The 26,144-nt window shown below is 43.0% G+C and overlaps 1 protein-coding gene across 3 annotated transcripts in view; it reads right to left on the bottom strand.

Moving 5' to 3' along the window:
• Window positions 1-26,144, bottom strand: part of RNGTT (RNA guanylyltransferase and 5'-phosphatase) — a 601,184-nt gene that overhangs the window by 17,510 nt on the left and 557,530 nt on the right. For all 3 annotated transcript variants that reach the window (XM_073589590.1, XM_073589589.1, XM_073589588.1), the window contains one exon: window positions 22,301-22,367. In XM_073589590.1, coding sequence (XP_073445691.1) covers window positions 22,301-22,367 — 67 coding nt within the window. The remainder of the gene's footprint in view (window positions 1-22,300; window positions 22,368-26,144) is intronic.

Here is a 26,144-nt window from a genome sequence, read left to right as displayed (position 1 = left end):
GTTGGGGGTGCGACATCTGGTACCCATGCCGTTCAACTATTATCGGAGGCGGCTGGAAGATCTTACATGCTGATGGTACAGAGCACCTCCGTCAAAACTACAGTGGCCGTGCCCAGGAACTGCAGATCCATCTCCTATTCAAATGACTAGAAGGGGGATCTGAAGTGCACGGCCGTGGCCACTATAGCTCCTTTAATGCTACAGATAAAGCACAACATATAGATAATCAATCCATAGGAGAGGCCATCAATCCAAGACCAGTGGGGGGTCTGACAGTCAGTACTCCCACCAGTCAGCTGTTATTTGCTCTAGTAACTTCTGGATGAAAACACTTTGGACAGAGCTGCACAGCTACTATTTCTTTTGATAGGCCATCAATATGCTGTGTCCAGACAATCCCTTTAAATCAAACGTTGTTAGCTTAATCTTCATTAAAGGGAATCTGTCAGTAGGATCAACCTTCCTAAGCTGTCTGTATGGGTATGTAGGTCATAAGAAGCTGAATAAAATGATTAATTTATATCTGCGATCCAATGTTTTATTCCAGAGAAATCCATATTTTTCTTGTATGTAAATGAGCTCTTAAGATCTATGGGCCGGACATAGTTCTCCCTGACAATCTGCCTTCAACACTTATTTAAATGAAAGGGGGTGTTACCAGTGTCAGACAAGTAGATCAGGAGAGCAGACTGTCAGTCATTACATGTCTTACACCGGTAACAACTCCTTTCATTGAAATCATTGGACGAGGATTCTCAGGGAGAATTATGTCTGGCCCATAGTTCTTAGCTCATTTACACATAAGAAAAATAACAAATCTGGACTTCTCTGGAATAAGACATCAGATTTCAAATATCAAAGTATCATATAAATGTAGAAATGTACTATATACTAATTATGTAGTTTTCTGACATATAGAAACTGTGTTGTGCAAATGTGTTAAATACAAGGTGCAATTGTGGGCGCACTCAGCTGTGCATGATACAGTAGCAACATCAATGATATGGCCAGGTGCCGCAGCAGTGGAATAATGACAATAAGAAAAAAAAGGAGCGAAAGCACCACTGCAGAAAAAGCACACACTGCACCAATCACAATTAAGACTGAAATAAGTAATTTTTATTGATACAAAAGAGTTATGCATAATAAAAACCTGAAAAAATCACAAAACTATGGCATCCATAGTACCCATAATACATATCAACACATAAATATCATACATATAAGCACATATAATGTGAGCATATAATCCAGCAACACTGTGGCACTATAGCAGTATCCCTCCCTATTCCTAGGCTCATGAGGACTATATAACCCTAGATAAAGCTCAGCCCATAAATGCAATGCAGCGACCACACACAAAAATCCATGTTATATAATATTCATGCCAGGACCCTAATAAGCCCAGATAGCAAGAAAGGGGGGAAAAAAGTTAAATACTCCACATATCAGTGGTGCCAGAGCACATAGTAGGGCAAAACAATATCAAAAACTGCCATAAGGATGATCAATAGCCGCCATGAAAATACGGATACACGGATGCCATACCCAGGACCATTACCCCACGCGTATCGCTGTAACCTGTACGGCTTTGTCAGGGGAAGTGACACAGTGATCCATGGGGCTTTAAATACCTTGCAGAAATCAGTCGGGGCGTTACCACGCTCTGTGAACATCCCCTCTATGAGTCAGCCAAAGCAGGAAGTGTATAGTCCGGCGTCCCGGTCATGTGAATAGGGGCCATGGCAACTACACATGCACTATTTAAGCACAAAGCAAGTACAAGCCGGCGGTCTTGCTGCAGCGCGCATGTATTATAGAAGCCCATAAGGGCCAAGAATATCAGCCCCACCGCGCCTGCGTCCAGCGGAACGCAGGCTAGCGTGTCTGGGGCACACTGAACCTGCGCGCATATTACCACCACCAGCGTGAATTACTAAGAGTACATAAATGAACGCGTGGGCCACTCCCGGGAGTACAGACACACACAAAGACCCAACATACATAGACACCATACAATACAATACACATAGGGGTGAATGGGAACACAGGACATAACAAATATAAAAAACTTCATCTTACTAGGTGATATCATAACCGGTGATCAGGACACTCTTTGAGGAGGAGCCCTCAATAGTTAATCGGGAATCCATTTTGCTTCTAATCCGACACAAATCAAAAAGAAAAAACCCAATGTCTAAATTATTAAAAAAATATGGTATGGAGAATAACGGTATTTAAATAAATAACGGCAATTACCAAGTCTTTTCTGCAGTGTACACTGGAATACATGAGAGCACAGAGCTCATTTGAGTTGGGATATCTAACAATATTGAAACTTTTATTTTTGTTCACAAGGATTCTCACGGAGAATTAGGTTTGGCCCATAGTTCTTAGCTCATTTACACATAAGAAAAATAAAAAATCTGGACTTTTCTGGAATAAGACATCAGATTTCATATATCAAGGTATCATATAAATGCAGAAATGTACTATATACTAATTATGTAGTTTTCTGACATATAGAAACAGTGTGTTGTGCAAATGTGTTGTAACTTTTTTTTTCCAGCCCCGACGATTTTCAGAAAAAAAAAGGGACTTGGCAGTAAGGCCAGGGCCAATCACAGACCCACAGATTCCGTATAATTCTAATTCTGGCACATATCATCCTGAAAAGATGTGCCAAATTCATTAAATGGCATGCATCTCTCATCGAATTTTGCACATCTTATGCCAACAGACTATTCTTGAAGGCTGGCATATAAAATGCCATGTTGAATAGCTAATTAAATATTACACGTAATTTCCGATAAATCACCAACACTGGAGATTCTGCAGCAATAACAGTTGTGGCACAGATTATTACTTTACCCACCTACTTGATCATCACTTTTTGTGAGTATTTATAGGATTTATACATTTTTATACATAAAACTTTTTACCAGGTTCTTCCCAAGTCTAAAACTTGCTATATAGGAGGCAAAAACATTAAAGGGGTTGTCTAGCCTTAGGCTACAAGTGTGCAGTGTCTGCAGACTTGTGAATCCTCACATCGCACCCATTGTGCATTGTCCAGTTCCGGCGTCGGGAGCGTGACCGCAAATATGTGAATTGCTTACATATGGTCAAGTGCTAACTAGACGTGTGCAGTCTATCTAACTGCAAGTGTATTGAGCAGTATTAGCAGAAGTATGCAAAGTACATACTTTCAGACACTACCACCCTCTGCTGTCGCCGGAGAATCGTCAACGCAGGCAGTGCCCAAAATGTGAGGATTCTGTAGTCACAGAGTGACTGTAGACTTGTAGCTTAAGGCCGGACAATCCCTTTAAGATTCAGTCATTTTTACAGAATAAGAATGCATACACACAGTAGAGATTTGGTGCCGATACCATCCCACAATTCTGTTCCAATTTATCGGTTGGATGTGGATTATTAAATCAGCAGCATTCTCACTGTACAGTGTTGCAGAAATCCGCTAAACATAATCGCCAGCAAAATAGGTATGGAACACATGCAGATTTTGCTGCAGAATCCAAATCCATTTGTTTTGAGATCCAAACCACGTGTGGACTTACCCCGAGAAGGCCTACATTGACTGCAGCGATAGACATCAAACCCACGGATTAGTAATGGAGAGGCCGTCTATAAGACACCTAAAACTATAGGATTAGTAATGGATATTGTAAAAAAGAAACAGCAAGAGTAAAGTCTTTTATTTGAAATAAAAACAAAACACACTTTTCCTTTTTCATTTAAAAATAACAAACACAGTTATACTCACCCAACGCCTACTCCATTGGAGCCCTCACCTCCTTTTGTAATAAAACAAAAATAGAAAACAACCATATACCTCACCTGTCAGACGTTCTGTGAATGTGAGGGATATGGTTGTTTTGTATTTTGGCTTTCCTACAGGAGACAAGGGATTCAATGGAATGGACGTTATACTCACCTGTTTGTTATATTTAAATAAAAAAAAGAAAAAGTGTGTTTTGCTTGTATTTCAAATAAGAGACTTTATTCTGGCTGTGTGTTTATTTACCATATAACTATAGGATTAGTAATGGATGGGTGGCTTATAGACGCCTCTCCATTATTAATCCATGGGCTTGATGTCACCAGACAATACAAAGGTGACATCAACCCTACAAATATGAACCCCTTAGGCCACCGCTAGAGGGCAAGTGGGAAAAGCCAGGCAATAGATTTGTCTTTTCTAGGTGGCTGTGGGTTGATAGGCTGGGGGGGTGTCAATATCCATGGCCCCTTACCAGCCTGAGAATACCAGACCCCAGTTGTCTGCTTTAGCAAGACTGGTTTTCAAAAATGGGGGGGGGGCCATGTCATATTTTTTAAAATTATTTATTTAAATAATTATAAAACAGCGTAGGGGCTCCTCTATTTTTTATAACCAACCTTCCTAATGCTGGGTTGCAGTCCCCAGCTGTCAAGTTTTGCCTGGCTGCTTATCAAAAATATAGGGGAACCCACTTTTTTAAATAATTTACTTAGAAGCAGGCGCCGACTGATGAAAACTCCCATCATTTGACGCCTGCTCTTGCTGTTATTACTGGTGGCAGGCATAGGCTGATGGGATCAGTAGTCCCATCAGCCGGCTTAGTGACCGGAGGTAAACTTTTTACCTCCGATCACAGCTGTGGGCTCATGCTGTCATTTTACAGCCTGGGGACTGCGGCTGTCTGACCTGTGGTAATGATTTTACCGCGGATCAGAAGCAGTGTTTGCCGTGCTGTAATGCACATAACAGCACGACAAACACCAGGTGTTCGGGGGGGGCCGAATCCCAACAGTAACACAGATTTCCAGGTGAAGTCCGTGTTTGGTGTTCGGTACGGACGCCAAACTTTACTATTCGGGTTCGCCCATCTCTAACCTTGACTATCCAATGCTAATTATGTGAAACTGATATATAACAGACTGTGTCCAATATAATTAATAAATTCCTTCATAACACAGAGGTGTTTGACTCTTCCATTTGAGTTATAATTCATACATGTTTTTAGAAAATATTACTTTACTTCTGCATAAAAAAAAGATTAAGTAAGAATGTGAATACAACCAACTTCTTGACGAAACGTACTTAATAACTATGTTTATCACATCCTGCAGCACTAAAATATATGGTCTTGAACATTTGTGCTGGAATGGTGGGATTATTACAGGTTCAGCAGCAGAGCTATCGCACCAGTGTAATTGTGTTCAATAAATCACACTAGAGATTTGAATTCTAACAGGAGGAAAGTCTTTTTACCTACTTTACAATTTTATTTTAACAACCAAGGGGCTGAAAGTCAAAGAGCGAGAACATAGATATTATTTTTTTTTACAGAACTGAAAATTATCTGGAACATAAATCCCTCCATATGAATACATCAGAGTTAAAACCAGCTTATAAGTCTAATAAAAGAAGGGGGAAAAAAAATCACATTCTTGTAAAGCTTTCCTGGAAACATCCTGTCCAGTGAACCAGTGAAAGGATTTAACATGTACAGGTTATTGCCATGGAATATGCTACAAGATGACAATCGAAACACGCAAGCTGTTAAAAGTGCTACCGCGTTGGAAAACAAACAGATATGCAATAGTATTCATTATTTCTGGCAAAAGGAAAAATATAAATCTAGTGATGAAGAACAAAACCTTGGTGGACATTTCAGAATGTATGATTTTACGCGCAACACGTTATAAAGGGTTAAAAAGCGAACACCACCTCCTGTCAAAGCAGTGGAATATGCTAATATTAATTAATTGCAAACACAAATATGAGATAAAGCACCAACGCACAGCAAAAAAAAAAAGAAAGATGGAGGCGGTCTGTGTTAGTTGGCTTACTTCCTAGAATGTAATCCAGAATAGTCAGCAACTGTGTAGGTAGTTAATTATACTGCGCAGGAATGCATCACTCCACAATCCTAAAAATAATAAGCGCTTTCTCTTGGTATTATCCAGCATGTCTGGAAGGCTCCAGGAATTGTGGGGCAATGATGATGTGTCCTTTACAAGCAGACATCCGATCATCAGTCTGTGCCCGGTTAAGGGAAGTTAGAGCATTTTACACCGGGGTGGCGTGGCGGTCAGGACAGCAAGCTGCGGGAATGTCATCCATTGCTCATGTGCATGGAACATAACATTACTCAGACATTTAGTAATGCAATTACTCCATTTCTAGATAAATAAAGGGACAGAGCAATAAGCAGCATCTATTAATGTGCCAGCTGTTTGTAACATACATTACTTCCTAGCATGTGGCTGGAACAGTTGATATATGTATGATAATTAAGCATAATGATGTTAAAAGAATAATTAACTGCAACCATATGATTAACTATTCCCATAAGACTATCACGGAGCTCCATCTACATCTTAAACTAGGACTGTACAGGAAAAACAGTAAGACAGCGAAGAACCTCAGCGAAGGGCTAATGAAGGCTAATCCGCTGATTTAAAATGCAAATTAGTGCTTCATCCTCATTTCCCTGCTTATAAAAATAAAGTGTACAGTATATCATGTGGATCATTTACTGAAGGCTTATTAAAAGGACGCAGTCCTGCAACCTCAAGCACTGACTATGACAATGTCAGACAGTTGCTTTTATAGCTGGAAAAGAAAGCAATGAGTTGTGTAAGAAAAGTGCTGCACTGACTACATGTAACTGAGGGTGGCCGTGTGGACTGAACATGCGACTAGACCTGAACAGTATATACTTCATTCATAACTGGAAACCACTTGATCATTGGTCTCCAACCTTTTTTTCACCTTGTGAGCTACATCCAGCACACCCCCACACACGAGTGACACTCAGAAACCATCATGACCAGTGTGATGATAGCCAAAGCTTCCACACAGAAAGCAAAATGAGACCTTGTGCCCTGCTGCCATATATGCATTATACATACAGCCAAGGGTTCCTATTTTACCCTTACGCAGTATTCCCATATCAGGCACACTCGCCACACACACCCCTGACCACCAGTATCATTCTATTCCTCGCCCCTGACCCTCTTACAACCATATGCACATCCACATCTGTTGTTCTGTGTGTGGTTACCTACCACAGTCATCATCTGGAGATCTGGTCTTCATAGCTGGTTGCTATTCCTCTCCCCTGACTCTCTTACAACCATATGCACAGCCACATCTGTTCTTCTGTGTGAGGTTACCTACAAAAGTCATCATCTGGAGATCTGGTCTTCATAGCTGGTTGGTAGATGTCGTGCTAAGGCACCATGCTGACAGACAGTCGTGAGCCACATATCTTGGGCCTGCGAGCCACATGTGACTCTTGAGCCACAGGTTGGGGACCCCTGCTCTGGATACAGCCTTGTCTGTGGAAAAGCGTTTGGATTTATTTATAAAAAATGTAGCTCCTAAGAGTGAATGATATCCCCCTGCTCCATTCATTCTGTTGTACATGTACATGAGTCATCGATGTATGTATCTAAATGGCTAATGTGTAATACATTTGGCCATAGTGCTTTATCTTTGGCTGACTTGGGTGGTTATAATTGTTAGCTGGAGGTGCCCGGTAACTCTGACTACAGAGGGAGGTCTAATCCTGAAGGGGATGTCTCTGATTGGACAGACCCTTTAATATGAATTGTCAGCAACAAAACTTTCCCTATTTGACCTAAATCATACTGTAAGTATATCTATAAGGTCAATATAAAACTGTAACGTTTCTATAAAACATAACGGCTTTGAATGTTAGCATATGACACTCTAATCCAGTAGGTTCCAAGGTGGCAGAGGATCCAGCACACGTAAATAGATGACATTAATGTCTGTGTCAAAAGTGTTAAAAACCATCTTCATCAGTATATATTCCATGTTATAACTAAGAACCAATGAGTTCAAAGATTTGAAACACGTAATAACCCCCATGTCTTATAGACCTCTCGTCAATCTTTTATGGAATATTCACTGTTAAACCTTCTGCGTGGGATTGATTCTCCCAAGTGCTCCTGTACACTGTGTTTCCTGTGATTGCCGGCCGATAGGAAGGTGAGATCAATAATTTTTATGATTCTTATACAGTTGTACCTTAGCTTAAAAATATATACAGTGCACCCCTGGTCAAAATTACTGTTATTGTGAACAGTTAAGAAAGTTGAAGATTAAATAAACTCTAAAAGGCCTAAAGGTAAAGATGACACACTTTGTTTGCATTTTAGACAAAAAAAAAAAGAAGCAATAGTGAAACGGCGCCTGTCGGGTGCAAGGGGAATGCTGCATGACATCCTGACTGCACTACCATCTGTGTCTTACAACTATTCCATGTCTTTACAGCCTGGTACGCATCACTGAGGAAAGGGAATGCATTTACCCCCTATTCATAGATACCCGTTTATGGCAATAAGTAACCACACTTACACATTTTGCAGAGCCCCACAAGGGACTGCATGATAATCAAGGGTATGAGTATTTACTTGCCATAAATGCACAGCCTCACTCCACCACCCTTCCTCCTGTCCTACCTTCCCGATGTCTTCCTCCCCTTTATCTAATTCTTTGCGTACAGTAGCTTCCCCTCCTTATTTGGAGGTCTCATCCCTTGTCTTTTTAAGTGATTTTAATTTTGTATATCAATAAAAATATATTGTTTTATCTCTAAAATGTTTGGAATCTCTTTTTACCAGGTGGTTTTTATCCACCACCTGTCTTTAGTGTTTCTAATGAACTTGTGAAGTGCCTAAAGCCTATTCTTGTATGGACTTATGATTTTGATGGTTAATACATAGTAGTGCCCCCTTTTGCAAGTTTCACAGCTTGTAAACGCTTTTTGTAGCCAGAAAAGAGTCTTCAATTCTTGTTTGAGGGATTTTCATCCATTCTTCCTTGAAAATGTACTTACCTTTATCGGTTTACAGACATATGGGCTAGAGAAACCAAATACATATTGAAGTGGAGACAAATGGAGTTTACTTTCAGGACAGTTAACAGCAATCAATTTTTATTCTGGGTGAGGTCAGCATTGGGAGTGCTCCATACTCCACGTGACTCCATAGCTTATGCCAAGCAGCAAAAAAACACGATCAAAACTGGCATTTTCCATACCAGTCGTTATCCACACATCAGGTATGAAGTAGCATGCACCTTGCTACAAATCTTACTCCAATCCCTCCCAAGGACTAGAGTAAGATTTGTGGAGTAAGGAATGCCATCACTCATGAATTAGACAAGCTGTGGTGGTGTCACGTCACTGTTTTACCTATTTCGGCAGAGCTGGGCAAAATGGTAGTGAAAATGTCCAATTCTGCGCTGAGCAAAAATATACTGACTTTTCAATGCGATTTATGTCATAATTCTGATGTAATTGCTTTCATGAATCGGGGCCTTACCGTCAGTCTATTGTATTCAATTTCTCTGCATTTAGACAGTTCTAGGCCAGAAAACTACAATGTTTCCCACTTTATAAACAAGTATAACAGTATGAACGAATACAGGAAGGAATGTTTTTATTCAATTACTTGAAAAGGTCGCTATAAGCTGACTGAAACTTTGACATTTTAAATAGATTTAGTACAGGTTAAATTATAAACTTTGTGACTTTCTGGAGGGCAATAAATTGTGTTCGATAGCTTTTAAAACCTGCTTTTTTTCATTGAGAGGATCTGAGAAAATTACTTACAACATACTTTGAAATGACTACGTATTTACAAGAACATCAACTCCATTAAAAGGGCTTGCAGAGATCATGTGGGTAACAGGAGAAAAGGTAATAAATTAACAACATTACTCAACTGTTCAAATCCCTGATGCTCCAGCACCCGGAGCTGGGTAGTTCATCTGTGCAACTGATCACTTCCAGTCACCAGCGGCACCGAGTAACGTATTATTCGGACTATAAGACGCACCGGACCATAAGACGCACCCCAAATTTTCAGAAAGAAAAAAGGGAAAAAAATAATGTGTCAAATTGGGGTCCGTCTTACAGTCCAAATTCAGCTTACCAGGGAAGGGATCCGGCACAGGTGGAGTGGTCACAGGGGTCATTCAGTGGTCCAGGCTGGTGCGGTGGTGGCAGCTCTGTGCTGGGGTAGCTGGGACACTGTGTTGGGGCAGCTGGGGCACTGTGCTGGGGCAGGTGGGCCACTGTGCTGGGGCAGCTGGGCCATTGTGCTGGGGCAGCTGGGCCATTGTGCTGGGGCAGGTGGGCTCTGTGGTGTGGTGGCGGGCTGTGCTCCGATGCAGGAGCGGCAGCTCCGATGCAGGAGCAAGCGGCTACGCCGGCATTTCCTCAAAGGCCCCGCACATCCGTTGCTGGCTGGTGCCATGTTGCGGTGGCCTCCGGGAACATGGACGCCGGGAAGATGGCCACCGGTCCGGGGACGGCGCATGCTCAGGTTCAGATCTCGTCCCGAGGTCTCGGGAGATGAGATTCAAATCTCGGCAACGAGATCTCGCGACGAGATCTGAACTTGAGCATGCGCCGTCCCCGGACCGGCGGCCATCTTCCCGGCATCCATGTTCCCGGAGGCCACCACAACATGGCAGCAGCCAGCAACGGATGTGCGGGGGCCTCCAGGCTTTGAGGAAATGCCGGTTGTGCCCCCCACGGAGACCAGAGAGCCGCTGCCCCTGCACCGGAGCACAGCCCGCCGCCACCACCATACCACAGAGCCCTGCGGCACCTGCACCAGCCATGGTCGCAAGTGAGTATATTGCGACCATAAGACGCACTCCCCAATTTTCCCAAAAATTTTTGGGAAAAAAAGTGTGTCTTATGGTCCGAAAAATACAGTATTACTCATCGACAGGGGTACCAAGTGTCACCCCTCCAACCTATCTGACATTGCCAGATCGCACCTGAGCTTCTTTTTCTAAGGAATTAATAAATATAGTAATGCAATTTTTATGGGATGTAAAGAAAAATATTCCTGTCCTTTCACAAAAACCTATAGTAAAACATGCTCTTGTTTCCCTCAAAAACTTGATTTCGGTATACATACCAGTACATGTTCAGAATCTGTCCTTATTCTCTTAGTTAGAACCTTGCTATATACTATTTTCAGTGGGCAGTTCCTTTTTACTGTCATTCTTATGGTATTATGGGTGCATTATAGGTTGATAGTTTTCCAAATCTCCCCGGCTGCCGCACTTAAAGCCAGGCTGCAGGGAGGAAATTAACTTTATTCCACCTGGCAGCCTCCGGCTTTCAGTCCAAGAGGCCAGGCTGAAGAAGTGGTTATAACCACACACGCAAACAGGACAGGAATATAATGGGAAACTATGCTGTAGAACAGAGCAACATCAATAATTTGAGGATATATGATGTGCATTATTGTCACATTTGATACCCCAATTTTAATCTTTAATTCAGCCTAAATAATTACGCAAACACTAATGACTTTACACTACTGATTCCAACGACCTATACAATAACACAATATAAAGCAAAACACATTGCCTTGGGATGTTTCTCTAGTCATAAAGCGACTGAATAAAAAGGCAGCTGACATTCTGAAAAAGCTCCAAACTCACAGTCACAAGATATCGCTATAATGATAGAAATGTGGATTAATCATTAAAAGTTACTCCCTAAAGAGACATAACAGCTGTTGTAAAGGGAAAACATAAGGTTCTGTTAGGAGGCAGATGACCTGGTGTAATCAAGTGCAGAATCTAGTCCAAAGTGACTTCAAGGTTAGAATAATGATTAGACTCTATGCCTGCAGCGTATGCGTGTGTATGTCATATAACAGGACATAAATAGGTATTAGAATGAAATATAGAGAATAATGTAGAATCGGTTACTATAAATCAAGAAGTCATACATTTTTGAAGGGTTGCACATATTCATTGCTGAACTGAGATTTGGTATATTAAATCAGGTTTCACAGTAAGGTGTGCCAATTTAGGTAAGACTTTTTTCATCTCTGAATTTTTTTTTCTTTGCAATATCAAAAACAGTCACTAATTTATAGTTTGTTAATTCTAATTATATTTAGTTACATATGTTTCATGGAGTAGTACTCATGTACCTGCTATTTCTCCATCCTGTAGTAAAGTGTACCTTTAAGTTACAGTATTATTTCATTCTAAACATGTGATGTAGCTACCGGGAGATCAGAGTGGGCGGGTGCCCAAGCCCCTGATTCGGAGGGGCCAAGCAGAGCGGCCACTACCCTTACACTCTGTGGTAGAGAAGGGATACATGTTCTCCCTGCACTACCGCTCTTCATTCTGTAGGCGGCAGGTTGCTGTAGGACTTCGGCCTGTAGAACGGCAGGTCCCAGACTTCTGATGTCCCGTGCGTGCCTCGGCACGATGATATCCCCACATGGACCACCCGCTCTCTGTGCGTGGATTCACTGAGGTTAGGGGAGTAGATTTTTTATTTTAATATTGTGTGAAGGCCCTCATACAGCGCAGGGGCTACTAAGGCTGGGTTCACATTGCATTGCGGCAATGCGCTGATGGTATCCGTTACATAGCGGCACTAATGCTATGTAACGGCTGCGTTAACGCCGCCATTGCCCGCAATAATAGTAACGTATCCCAACGCATGCCAATATCGGCATGCGATAGCGAGGATGTGTTACTTCATGACGCACCCTCGAACACGGTCTGCAGCGTCCGAGGGTGCGTCGGGTCTAGCACAGCGAACGGACGCGTTCGCTGTGCATAGACCTGTATGGGCTAATACATGGTAGCGCATGGTAGCGAACTGCTACCATGAGTTAGTGCCTACGTTAGCACTATGGTCTCAAATGATGTCAAAAATGACATCTGTGTTAGAGCATCTGTTTAACGGATCCGTTAAACGGATGCCCCTAATGCAATGTGAACCTAGCCTAAGGCAGCAGTCATACAGAGTAGGGGCTACTAAGGGGGCTATCGTACAGTGGGAGGCAATCATACAGTGTGGAGGCAACTCTAGGGGCATCATACATTTTGGAGATATTATATTGTGTATAGGGGAACTGTATAGAAGGTATCTGTGGAGACAACATACTGTTTATAGTGGAACCGTGGGTGCATTATATTGTATATATTAGAGCTTTGGGAACATCACATTGTATAGAAGGGATCCGTGGAGACATCATACAGGGTATGGGGAATGTGTATTGAGAGCTGTGATGACATAGATCATAATGAATAGAGGGGAACTGTGATCATACATTGTACAGGGGAGCTGTGGGGTAATTATATTATGTATAGGGGACCTGTGAAGGGGGACTCAAGGGACATTATTAAATGTCAAATGGACACTAATTGTTATAGGGGCACTCAGTGTATTGTGACTGTCAAAGGGGCACACAGGTATTACTTTCTTGGGGACAAAAAGTGTGCACTGTTTTCTAGGACACTTTAACACAGCATTAATATTTTCCATGGGGCAGTTCTACCAGCTTCTAGAGGACACAAAGAAGGCATTTTACTTTGTAAGAGGCACAATGATGGACATTACTATGTGGGAAACTGTTTTTGTGTCACACAGCAGGTATCAAGATTCGCGGCAGCTCTGGTTCCACTATAATTTAAATATAGCTTTTTTCCTTTCAGGCCAGCAAGGTTTAATGTCAGTTTCCTTGCTGGTCAGCTGGTGTGGGTGGTGACCACTCCTACTACCCTTTAAATAGTCACCGGACGCATCAGCTGACTGTAGGTAATAGAGTTTTCCATGTAGACCAGCCTTGGAGTTGTAGCTCTCTGGTGTCAGCGCTGAATCTGCTTCTTCTGTGGAGTTTGGGGTCCTGTTTCCGAATGTTCTGCAGGGTGGAGCTTGGCAGTGGAGGCTTGAGCTAAGTTTTGTGTATTTACCTTGTCTGTCTCGTGCTTGTCACTATCCCATGTTTGTACCATCTGCAGTGGTGATGCTAGCGTCCTTGCCGGCCAGTGCACTAGCCAGGGTGTTGTGAGGTGACAGGGATGTGCCACATCTCTCGTTCCATATTGTTAAGGCCTTCATCTCCCCTTTACCATCCCATTGTGTGTGTATTGTGCTGTCTGCTGGAACGACCCCTGTTGGGTCGTGACAGCAGGTGCAGTAATAAGGATACATATATGAGCAACAGCTCAACCCTGGGATGACAGCAAGATGAGGAGTTTGTGCAAGTTGGGAATAGATGGGGACGGTGCTGGAAATGTGAAAAGTCAAATGTATCGGTGTTATAAATGCCACCAACAGTCCTGGCTAGAGAATTATATTGGTCTGGGCGAGATGGGAAAAAAAAAAGGAAACGTGAACGGAACCATCATAAAGAACGTCAGCTGTATCTATAACTCTATTGTAGTCTCTTACATATTCAGCAGGACTGGTATCTACCACTACATGGCGGTAATATCATTATTGGTCTTTGTATAAAGATTTATTTTCAATAACAGCAAAGTCATCTACTAAGGTTTCCTTACACCCACAATTTGGTGCGGTGAGCCCCCTTAGCTGAAAACATAATTAGCCGGTTAGAGGTCAACTGATTCTAAAAGAACTCTTGTAAAAATGTAATTTAAAGGGATTGGCTCATAAAAGCTTTCACAAATATGTAGTACAGATTATAGAATAATATCAAGTAAAAGGCTTTTCCCTTTACTTTATTACTAGATATGCTGATTAGTAGAGAGCTGTCCCCTTATTTAGTTCAGTCTTCTGAACATAAAGCCTGGTGATCCTGACCTGAACACTGCTGCTTACATAGGGGCATGTAACAGACACAGCCTAGAAAAACACTACACATGGGGAACCCTACGCATGCGCAGAGCTGTGCATCATGCTTTTCATGTGTGGCTGCTGACAGATGTCTTGAGTCCCCTCCATTACCGAAAAAGATAGATTTCAACTCACCTTTTGTAAGTTCATAAGAACTATTGAAAAGCTCTGAGCGCGGACACGTCTCTGCCAGGACGTATAATGACTCCAACTGAACGAAGAAAGGTCCAGCTCCAGAAATTTAAAATCCAGGATTTTTATTGTATCATGTTTAAAATACATTCATGGCTGCTTGTGATCAAGTAACGGCAACAAAGTTCACCACATGGGGATATTCTCCAGGTCTCTGTACGCGTTTCGAGCACAAATGCTCTTAGACCCCAACAGGTCATGTTTTCAGGATTACTGAAGCTGGATCTTTTCTACCTACATGCACTTCGCTTCTACGTCCAGCAGAGGCGTGATCTCGTACTTCTTCCCATGGAACGTACTGGAAATCTACTAAGGGTGAGCTGAAAAACTCTCATTTTGTTCAGGATTTAACAAGTGCCATGTGCCTCATGGGTTAAAACTTTTTGTTATTTACATTTATTTATACTGAATAAAACCATGGCTTATCAATGATATACAGTACTATGTAAAAGTTTTAGAGGTGTGGAAAAAATGCTGCAAAGTTAGAATGCATTACAAAATAGAAACATTAATAGTTTTTCTTATCAACTAACAAAATGTTAAGTGACTGAACAAAAGAGAAAGCTAAATCAAATATTTGGCGTTACCGCACTTTGCCTTCAAAAGAGAATCGATTCTTCTAGACACACTTGCATACAGTTTTTGAAGAACCTCAACAGAAAGGTTGTTCCAAACATCCTCCAGAACTAACCACAGATCTTCTGTGGATGTAAGCTTACACAAAGCCTATTCACAAAGTCTATTCATGTAATCGCATACAGGCTGGATAATGTTGAGATCAGGGCTCTGTGGAAGCCATATTATCATTTCCAGGATTATTTGTCTTCTGTAAGCTGAAGATGGTTCTTAAAGGGGTTGTCCGGTCCAACTGTGTGTGACTGAAGACTTATGAATCCCCCCTGGCGCACATGCACTGTGGGGATCCGCTGGTTTCTTACCCTAGACCAGAAGGTATGTATGAGTAAGGCCGGGATCACACATATGAGGAATACGGCCGAGTCTCGCATGTTAATACCTGGCATTGCCGCCGGCACTCGGATCGGAGCGTGTGGCCGCATAGCAATACATGCAGCTGCACGCTCCCCTCCTGAGTGCCGGCGGCAGTGCCGGGTATTAGCATGCGAGACTTGGTCGCATTCCTCGCATGTGTGATCCCGGCCTTATACATGCTCCCGGCCAGAGCATGTCCACTGGGCATGGCCTCGCTCCATACACTTATACAATGGGCGGCTGTGTCACTAGTCAGGGCGTGGCCTAACTCCATACAAGTGTATGGAGCAAGGCTGCATCCACTGGATAGGCTCTGCCCAGGAGTATGCATAACACATACATACGCTCCGGTCTCGGCTCAGAAACCATCGAACTCCAGCATTGCACAGTGCATGCGCTGGGGGGATTCATAAGTCTGCAGTCACACAGAGCGACTTCAGACTTATTGATTTGGACCGGACAACCCTTTTAATAATGCTGGCTATATTTTTGGAGTCAATGTCCTTTTGCATACATTTGGAGGCAAATCAGATGTCTCCCTGATGGTACTGCATTATGGATAAGTATCTGCCTATATTGCTTCAATGTTGCCAGGAGACACTCATTGTGGTACCACTCTCAAGCTCTTTGGTGACTAAACTGCTTTCTGATACAGTCAAATACAGTAATACCTTGACTAACGAGTGCATCTACTTACAAATTTTCCAAGAAATGAGCCGAGCCATTGCTCGGTTGTTTTGTTGTTTTATGATACGAGCTGAGATCTGAGTTACAGGCGAGTGACCATGGGTCCTAAAAAAGTGAGTTGCCCTGTCAGTTGCACTTTTGACCCTTTCTTGTGAATACATTTCCTGGGGTGTACTGTATTGTTAGGGTACAGTTACAATTAGCGACGCACCAGCGATCCAGACGATACGACCTGGTAATCGCTGGTACGTCGCTAAATGGTCGATAGTAAGTTGTCAAACAGGCAGATTTACCCGACGCAGCAACGATCCAGCGATCCGTATAACGACCTCGGCGGTCGTTGGGACCTTGTCACACAGCAGCGATTCTGACGACTCCTGCCTGCGTCCATGATTTGAGTCGCTAACAAGGCCACTCGTCGGTGTCAAACACAGCGATGCACGCTGGCCAGCGGGACACCAGCGATCAAAAAATGGCCCAGGACATTCGAGCACCATCAGCGACATTGCAGCGGGGGTCTGGTCACATGTAGCGACATCGCTGTTGCGTCACAAAATCGGTGACGCTTCAGCGATCTAGCTAACGATCTCGCTATGTGAGACGGGGCCTTTAGCACCACATGCATTTCACATGGTGCTGTACATAGGATAGTGGTTATTATTTATGCTGAATCCATATGTAAATCTAATAAAGTATATAAAGCTCAATGTGTGTGTGTATGTGTGTGTGTATGTATGTGTGTATGTATGTGTGTATGTCTGGGATTGGCATCTGCACCGTCGCAGCTACAGCCACAAAATTTTGCACAGTCACACGTCTGGACCCCAAGAGCGTCATAGGCTGCGGGTTCCAATTCACCAAACAATTTGGCCTATTATTCTTATTTCTATGGTGTTATCATCCTTCTGTAAAGTTGGAAATAACACAATTTATTACCGTGTCAACACAGACCACCCTCTGACAGACTGCAGGGGGAGCCCAGTATCACACAGGATAGGATTAGATACACGGCTCAGCAGTCAGTATCACACAGGATAGGATTAGATACACAGCTCAGCAGTCAGTATCACACAGGAGAGGATTAGACACATGGCTCAGCAGTCAGTATCACACAGGATAGGATTAGATACACAGCTCAGCAGTCAGTATCACACAGGAGAGGATTAGACACATGGCTCAGCAGTCAGTATCACACAGGATAGGATTAGATACACAGCTCAGCAGACAGTATCACACAGGATAGGATTAGATACACAGCTCAGCAGTCAGTATCACACAGGATAGGAACAGATACATGGCTCAGCAGACAGTATCACACAGGATAGGATTAGATACACAGCTCAGCACACAGTATCACACAGAATAGTATTAGATACACGGCTCAGCAGACAGTATCACACAGAATAGGATTAGATACACGGCTCTGCAGTCAGTATCACACAGGATAGGATTAGATACACAGCTCAGCAGGCAGTATCACACAGGATAGGATTAGATATACAGCTCAGCAGGCAGTATCACACAGGATAGGATTAGCTACACGGCTGAGCAGTGAGTAACACACATGATAGAATTAGGTACACGGCTCAGCAGTCAGTATCACACAGGATAGGGTTAGATACACGGCTCAGCAGATGGTATCACACAGGATAGAATTAAGCTGGAGTCACACATAGCGACTTACCAGCGATCCCGACAACGATATCAACGTGTCAGGATCGCTGGTAAGTCGCTATGTGATCGCTGGTGAGCTGTCACACAGACAGCTTCACCAGCGATCAGCACAGCGACGCCGAGCGCGCGTCGTTGCGGTGTTCGTTAGCTACCAGCGCGCTGATGCAGGGAGCTGGTAGCTAACGTACACATCGGGTATCCGATGTGTTACCAGCTCCCTGTATCAGAGCGCTGGTAACTAACGTACACATCAGGTATCAAAGGGAGGCGCGTCCCTTGGATACCCGATGTGTAAGTTAGTTACCAGCTGATCGCTGGTCTCCTGCCTGTCACACGCAGCGATGCGTGCTGGCCAGCGGGAGATCAGCGAAGAAAGAAATGTCCAGAGGTTTCTTGCAGCGATCAGTGATACCGGCAGGGGGGCCGGTCGCTGATCACTGTCACACACAGCGATCTCGCTGGTGAGATCGCTGTTGTGTCACAAAAATTGTGACTCAGTAGCGATCTCGCTAGCGAGATCACTTTGTGTGACGGGGCCCTAGATACACTGCTCAGCAGTGAGTATCACACAGGATAGTATTAGATACACGGCTGAGCAGTCAGTAACACATGATAGGATTAGATACACAGCTCAGCAGAAAGTATCACACAGGGGAGGATTAGGTACACAGCTCAGCAGACATTATCACACAGGATAGGGTTAGATACACAGATACACATGTTGTTTATCAAAACGCTCTTGAATGAGTTGAAAATAAAATACTATCAATACTTGGGTAATCGTTTAGTTAATTTGTGTTGCAAATATGTAGTGTTGAATATATGATGTGAAATGTTTTTTGGGCAATATAATCATTATAATTTCTTATAACTAACCACAGTTGGTTACTATGCCCAGGCAACGCCGGGCTCTTCAGCTAGTATCTATTCATCCATCCATCCATCCATCCATATATATAACAGCGAGGAAAGCGTGGCGAAAAAGGCAAAAGTCAGTGAAGATGATGATTAAGTGAAGCTACTGTATTTAAAAAAATATATATAAATAAAGCACAGTACAATAGTTTTTCCATATACATATACTGTACATTACTGTCTTCATTAATAAAGTTAATTTTTCCTATTTAAAAACAAGAAAATGTTTTTTTTGCAGGGCTGTAACAATATCAATTTGATAAACAAGCAAATGAGTTTAAGAGCTCGGTTACAGAACAAATTAAACTCTTGAGGGGGGTTTTCCATGAACAAAAGTTGATTTTAATCAATAGACCTTGGAAAAATAATAATTTTCACAATTGGTAGAGATTAAATAAAATGTTCATGTGCTGAGATAATCTTATAATCGTGCCACTGCTATGTGTTGTGTAATGGCTGTGTGTCACCTACAGGGACATGGTCTGATCATACCACAGCTCCTGGGCAGGGGAGGACACAAAAGAGTATACAGACCTTACAGCACAGGATCACAGCTGATTCTTTCTTTAGAGTAAGATATTGTTTAAAAGCAGTAAGGGAAATTGTTTAAATCACAAAAAGAATTAGCTGGTCTCTCATGCTGTCCTCCCCTGCCCAGGAGCTGTGGTGTGATTAGACCATGTCCCTGCACGGTCAGACACAGCCATTACACAGAACACAGCAGGGGCATATTTATAAGATTATCTCAGCACAGAAACATTTTATTTAAACACATCCAATTGTGGGAGTTATTATTATTCCAAGATCTATTGATTAAAATCAACTTTTGATTGTGGGAAAACCCTTTTAAGTTAAGGTATTACTGTAGTTCAAAGTTTGTCTCGTCAGTCTACAGCACCTGCTGCTATTTTTTCTGCGCCCAAGCTCCATTCATAGTTGAGTTGCATGGCCTTATTTCAATATCAAAAGGTATGGCCTTTTGGCCATAATTCTTCCATAAAGAACGTTTCCCAGAACATTAGATTGGCGCAGACAGATCCCAGCGATTGCTGCCAGTTCTTAGTTGATGGCATTGCTAGACATGTTTTGATTTCTAAGGAAGCATGATGTGCCTTTCATTTGCTGCACTAAGTTCCTTGGACATCTATGGTTCTCATGGTTGCCTATTTCTTGGTGTTTCTTCAACAGACCTAAAACTGTAAAATTTGAAATCCGGGTATGTTTTAATCTTTGCGTGGGAGAGACCTTGCTGATGCAGAATGACAGCCTTGTGTCTTGCTGCTTTGCTTAGTCTTGCCATGGTGTATGACTTGTGACATGAAAGTATCTTCCACAAACTCACCTTTGCAGCAGTTTGGCTGTTCCTCTACCAAATTAAGCCTCTTATACAGGTATTTCTGTGTCAGATAAGGACTGTTTCAACATACATATGAAAGCGATAATCCTTATCACCTCTTTATTAGAGTTGAGCGAATATGATCGGGTCCCTGCTTATTCGGCAAGCTATAGCGCTTACCGAATAAGCTACAGCGGGAACCCAGATACATGGAGCGCGCCAGCTGATCAGCCCCGTAGCTGCATGTGTCGCCACTGTGTCACAGTCGCAGAACATGAATGGAGAGCCCAACACACAGGCTCTCCATGCACACTTCACTATAATCCTACAAAATCCCCTGACTTTGTCAAAGTATACCTACAAGAACTGATGCTGCTTTTAAAGTAAAGGTTGTCACACCAAATAATGAATTGACATAGATTTCTCTTATACTAGATGGTGGCCCAATTTTAACGGATCGGGTATTCTAGAATATGTATGTAGTTTATTTATGAAGATTTAATAATAATGCAATAATGCACCCCCCAATCCTGATATGCATGGTCCTCTCACCCCCATTATCCTGTTATGTATGGTCCTCCTCACCCTCCAATCCTGGAATGCATGGTCCTCTCACCCTCCAATCCTGGAATGCATGGTCCTCTCACCCTCCAATCCTGGAATGCATGGTCCTCTCACCTCCCAATCCTGGCATGCATGGTCCTCTCACCCCTCTTTCCTGGTATGCATGGTCCCCTCACCCCCCTTTCCTGGTATGCATGGTCCCCCCCTCACCCCCTTTCCTGGTAAACATGGTCCCGTCACCCCCCCTTTGCTGGTATGTATGGTCACCCTCATCCCCCTTTCCTGGTATGCGTGGTCCCCCTCACCCCCCTTTCCTGGTATGTATGGTCACCTCACCCCCTTTCCTGGTATGCATGGTCCCGTCACCCCCCTTTGCTGGTATGTATGGTCACCCTCATCCCCCTTTCCTGGTATGAGTGGTCCCCCTCACCCACCTATCCTGGTATGCATAGTCCCGTCACCCCCCTTTCCTGGTATGCATGGTCTCTGTTAAAATAAAAAATAGTTATATACTCACCTTCAGACGGCCCCCAATCTCCACTCCACGCTCCATGCACCTGGCATCTTCCGGTCACAGTAATGCTTTGCGCGAAACACCGCTGATGATGTCGCGCTCTCGCGACGTCATCTCCGGCTCTTCGGGCAAAGCATTACTGGGACCGGAAGGTGCCGGGCGAGTGGAGCAGAGTATGGGGTCATCGGAAGGTGAGTATATAACTATTTTTTATTTTAATTCTATTTTTTACATATTCTCACCTTCCGACGGCCCCCGATCTCCTTTCCACGCGCCCGGCCTCGCGGTCCCAGTAATGCTTTGCGGCTTAGACCACTGACGACGTCGCGCTCTCGCGAGAGTGACGTCATCTCCGTTCTAAGGCGCAAAGCATTACTGGGACCGCGAGGCCGGGCGCGTGGAAAGGAGATCGGAGGCCGTCGGAAGGCGAGTATAACCTTATTTTAATTTTAATTCTCTTTTTTACAGATTAAGCCCTGCGCCCGATTGAGTGCTGCGCCTGACTGCGCCTGTCACTGATTGGTCGCGGCCACCAATCAGCAGCAGGCACAGCTTACTGTTACAAACAGCTGCGCCTGTCGATTGGAGCAATCAGCGACACGGGATTTCGGTTACAGACAGATATGATAAGACGATTATATATATACACATTCATTCACATGGCATTATTTCTATTGATAAAAATAAACAATTAACACTTCTATTTTTAAAAGATATTGAACGATCAAAGGTGGTCACTTAAAAATAGTATACCTTTATCTGGGAAAATGGACGTTCGTAGTTTCCAACATAGAGCAATCCAACATTCTGAGTTAGAAGCCTAGAGGAGAAAATAAAGGACATTCAAAATAATTTCTTGCATCTTCAAATAATACTCGGCACTATAAAAAAAAATCTAATTACATATAGTAAGAATTATAGTTTGCTTTTAAGCTAGCTTGGTAGACTTTATACAATAAATATTAATCTGCACAACTAATATAGCAGGCAGCTGGTAAAGAAAACAATCAAGAAACTGTCTGCTTTTTATTCGGCATCTACAATTTACACTGCAACCATCTAAAATTTATAGCAATAGAAAAATCTCCCAGTGCTTATACAGAGGAAAGCACAAAAATACCTATGAAAAAAAGAGCAAAGTCAAACTGAAGGGAAGATAGAGCGGAGTTTTGTGGACACTAATTTCAGCCAGAAGGTACTTCATTCAGATGCTTATAGAGTACATATGGCTACACTTACGGGTAGATTGCAATAGCAATTACTGCCGATACACCAACAGCTAAATCAGAACAATGTTCCCGTGCCTGAAACGCAGTGCTATGTATTAGGATGCGTTGCCACACAACCTACAAACTGCTAGTGTTATTCATCATCAATTCTATGAAATGCCATTTTGTCTGGCTCGTTGATGGAGAGATGACTTACAAAACTTTTTTAGGTATCTAAAAGTCATGCAATTAATAAATAATGGGCAGCATGAATCAGACACTGGCTCCATTTTTGCAGCGGATTATGTTTTTCTATGTAATGCTGAGACTTTTCAGAGAAAGATGTGAGGAAAAAAGGAATTTAATACAGGAAAGAGAAGTAACCGGAACAATATATACCGGTAACTTTCATTAATATTTGTCTACAACTTTGCCATCATATAAAAAGTAAATCGACAAAAAAGACAATCACGTTATGTAATTATTTTAACTTAAAGCCCCCATCACACACAGCGATCTCGCTACCAAAATCGCTGCTGAGTCACAAGTTTTGCGACGCAACAGCGATCTCACCAGTGAGATTGCTGTGTGTGACACCAGCGACCGGCCTCCCTGCCGGGTATCGCTGATTGTCCTGGAATGGCCAGGACATTTTTTTGATCGCTGGTATCCTGCTGGCCAGCACGTATCGCTGCGTGTGGCAGGCGGGAGACCAGCGAGCTGGCGCTGGTAACTAAGGTACACATCGGGTTTCTAAGCGCCGCACGGCGCTTAGAAACCCGATGTGTACCTTAGTTACCAGCGCGCTGGTGCAGGGAGCTGGTAACCAAGGTACACATCGGGTTTCTAAGTGCCGCGCGCCGCTTAGAAACCTGATTTGTACCTTGATTACCAGCTCCCTGCACCAGCGCGCTGGCAACTAAGGTACACAGTGGGTAATTAAGCGATGTGCGTCGCTTGTTACCTGCGTGTCGCTGGTGCTGATCGCTGGTGAAGCTGACTGTTTGGCAGCTCACCACCGATCATGTAGCGATACACCAGCGATCCTGACAAGGTCATATCGTTGTCGGGATCGCTGGTGCGTCACTATGTGTGACGGGGCCCTTACTCTGACGATCTACCAATTTGTATAATTACGTAAACATACGATAAATACCAAAAAGACAAAACAGAACAGATTTTTTGGGGGGCGCTGCACTCCCTACAAAAAATGCAATAAAAAGTTCAAAGCATAGTATGTACCCCAAAATTGTAACAATAAAAATTAAAGCGTGTACCCAAAATAAAAAATGCCGCAAAAAGGATTTTTTTTCTTGTTTTTCAGTATGGTAAACTGAATGGTGTCAGTCAAAATTACAACTTATCCGTCGAAGTCCTCAGATGACTATGTTGATGGACAAATAAAAAAAAGTTATGGTTCTTGCAAGAAAAGGAAATAAAGATTAAAGTGCACAAACTGAGAAATTCCTAATCACTTAGGGGTTAAAAAAAAAAAAAAAGTATTGCCAGGTCTAAAAGAGATAAGAAACTTAATTTATATAACATAATGGCCAATTAAAGATAAGTCACAGAAAACATGTCTCCCGGATAGGTTTCCTTTGGAAGAATTAGTGCGCGTTAGCACTGTGTTCCTATCTAGTTTATCTTTTATTTTATTGATTTTCAAAAAGAAGGAAAAAACTATTTACAATGGTTAAAAAAAACATCAACAGCAGAAAGCACAGATTAAGGCCATTTCTAATACGAGAAATCTCATCAGTGGTGGTAAGTAGGGTACAGACACTTACAGCATTTTGAGGGAGCTGAGACATGGAGTCCTTCGTATATCTTTTTAATCTCACACCGTTTTAGACAACATAGCATTATGCAGAATTTACAGTATATATAATGTTGGAAGAAAATCTATTTTACTAGGTTACACATCTGTATTTGCCTTTTTTTTATTATAAATAAAATTAGATGAATTGGTGTTAGGAGGTTAGTCTCCTCCATAGATTGTAAGCTATATGAAAAATCAATAAAATCAAAACAATTAGGAAAACAAAAAAGAAAGAGGACTCAAATAGTGGAAGGGTAAAATCAGCAGAAGGGAACAAATACTTACAATCACAATGTAAAAGTTACAAGAAATCACACTACATATGAGTGTGAATCAATGTGTGGGAAATGACCCAATACAAAATATACAGCCAATAGTAAAGTACCGAGTGATCACACACACACACACACACACATATATTATACACACATATATATATTATATATATATATATATAGTGAGGTAGCGCTGTCATTCGGGTAGGGGATACTCGCCTGGCAGCCACAAAACTAGATCCAGCACGGGTTTTCCATAAAACAAGCATAGTCCATGCGGTTTATTCAACATCATAAACCTACAGCAGCAACTGGAAACAGCATATAAACAGTAGAGCGTCCATGACAAAGCTTCACTCTGTAAACCTTGTGTTCACACAGGTTGTACAATGTCCAGCATACAGGCTCTCTTAGCTTAACTTATCTCACCCACATCCGGGTTTCCTCATGGCTGCTTCAGCTTACTGCAGACGTTCATTCCCTCCCCTGGGAACTCTCAGACACGTGCAGTCATTCACCACAGCGTTCCTTGCGGTCAGGCAGGCAGCCCCATTTCTCAGCAGGACCTTCCACACTGGACCAACCTGGTCCCTGCATTCACATGTGACTTATCCTGGCCACCATATATGGTCCGTAGCCATGCCCACCGGGTTACATGGCTATGACCTCATCACAGGTCCTTCAACCACTCACACTCTTTACAAGTGTTCTTTAAACACACCCCCTGGGTGGGTTTGTAGGTAACTAGGCCCACTCTTCTCCCTAGTTACCTGGAGACTTCTCCCTGACACATTGAAGCAACACCTCTGCAACCGTCTCCGTCCGTCATCCGGCCTCATCTCTACGTTAGGCCACCCCCGCCCCCAGCGGTCAGCATATTGGCCTTGCTCCTTGGCCCTCCAGTCACAGTCTGTCTGCGTCATCAGACATTGTTTAGTCACCACCCTCCTATAGTGTGTTTCGTCACCTGACCTTTCTCCCACTGACCGGCTCTCCTGGCTGGTACAGTCATCAGTCTTAGTCGGGCCTACTGTCTGGCCTGAGTCTGACCCAGTCAGCGTCTCACAGGAACTAATGTCTCTCAGCCTCGCACGGTCCGTCGAACTGCCACTCGCTGACATTCTTCGGCCACCTGCCATGTCACTACTTGGAGGAACCCTTCGGGTCCTTACATCTTGGGTTGAAGGTGGCCGCCACCTGGTGTTGGGTATCTCTTTATTGATTTGGCGACAGTCCAGCCTCAATAGCTCAATCTCTTGTAGGTACCCCACTCGATACTCCAAGAGCATCCGAAA

This window comes from Dendrobates tinctorius, unplaced genomic scaffold (assembly GCF_039654945.1).
Source record: "Dendrobates tinctorius isolate UK_male_01 unplaced genomic scaffold, ASM3965494v1 ptg000111l, whole genome shotgun sequence".
Taxonomy (NCBI): Eukaryota; Metazoa; Chordata; class Amphibia; order Anura; family Dendrobatidae; genus Dendrobates; species Dendrobates tinctorius.
This window is presented reverse-complemented; position numbering and strand designations above follow the sequence as displayed.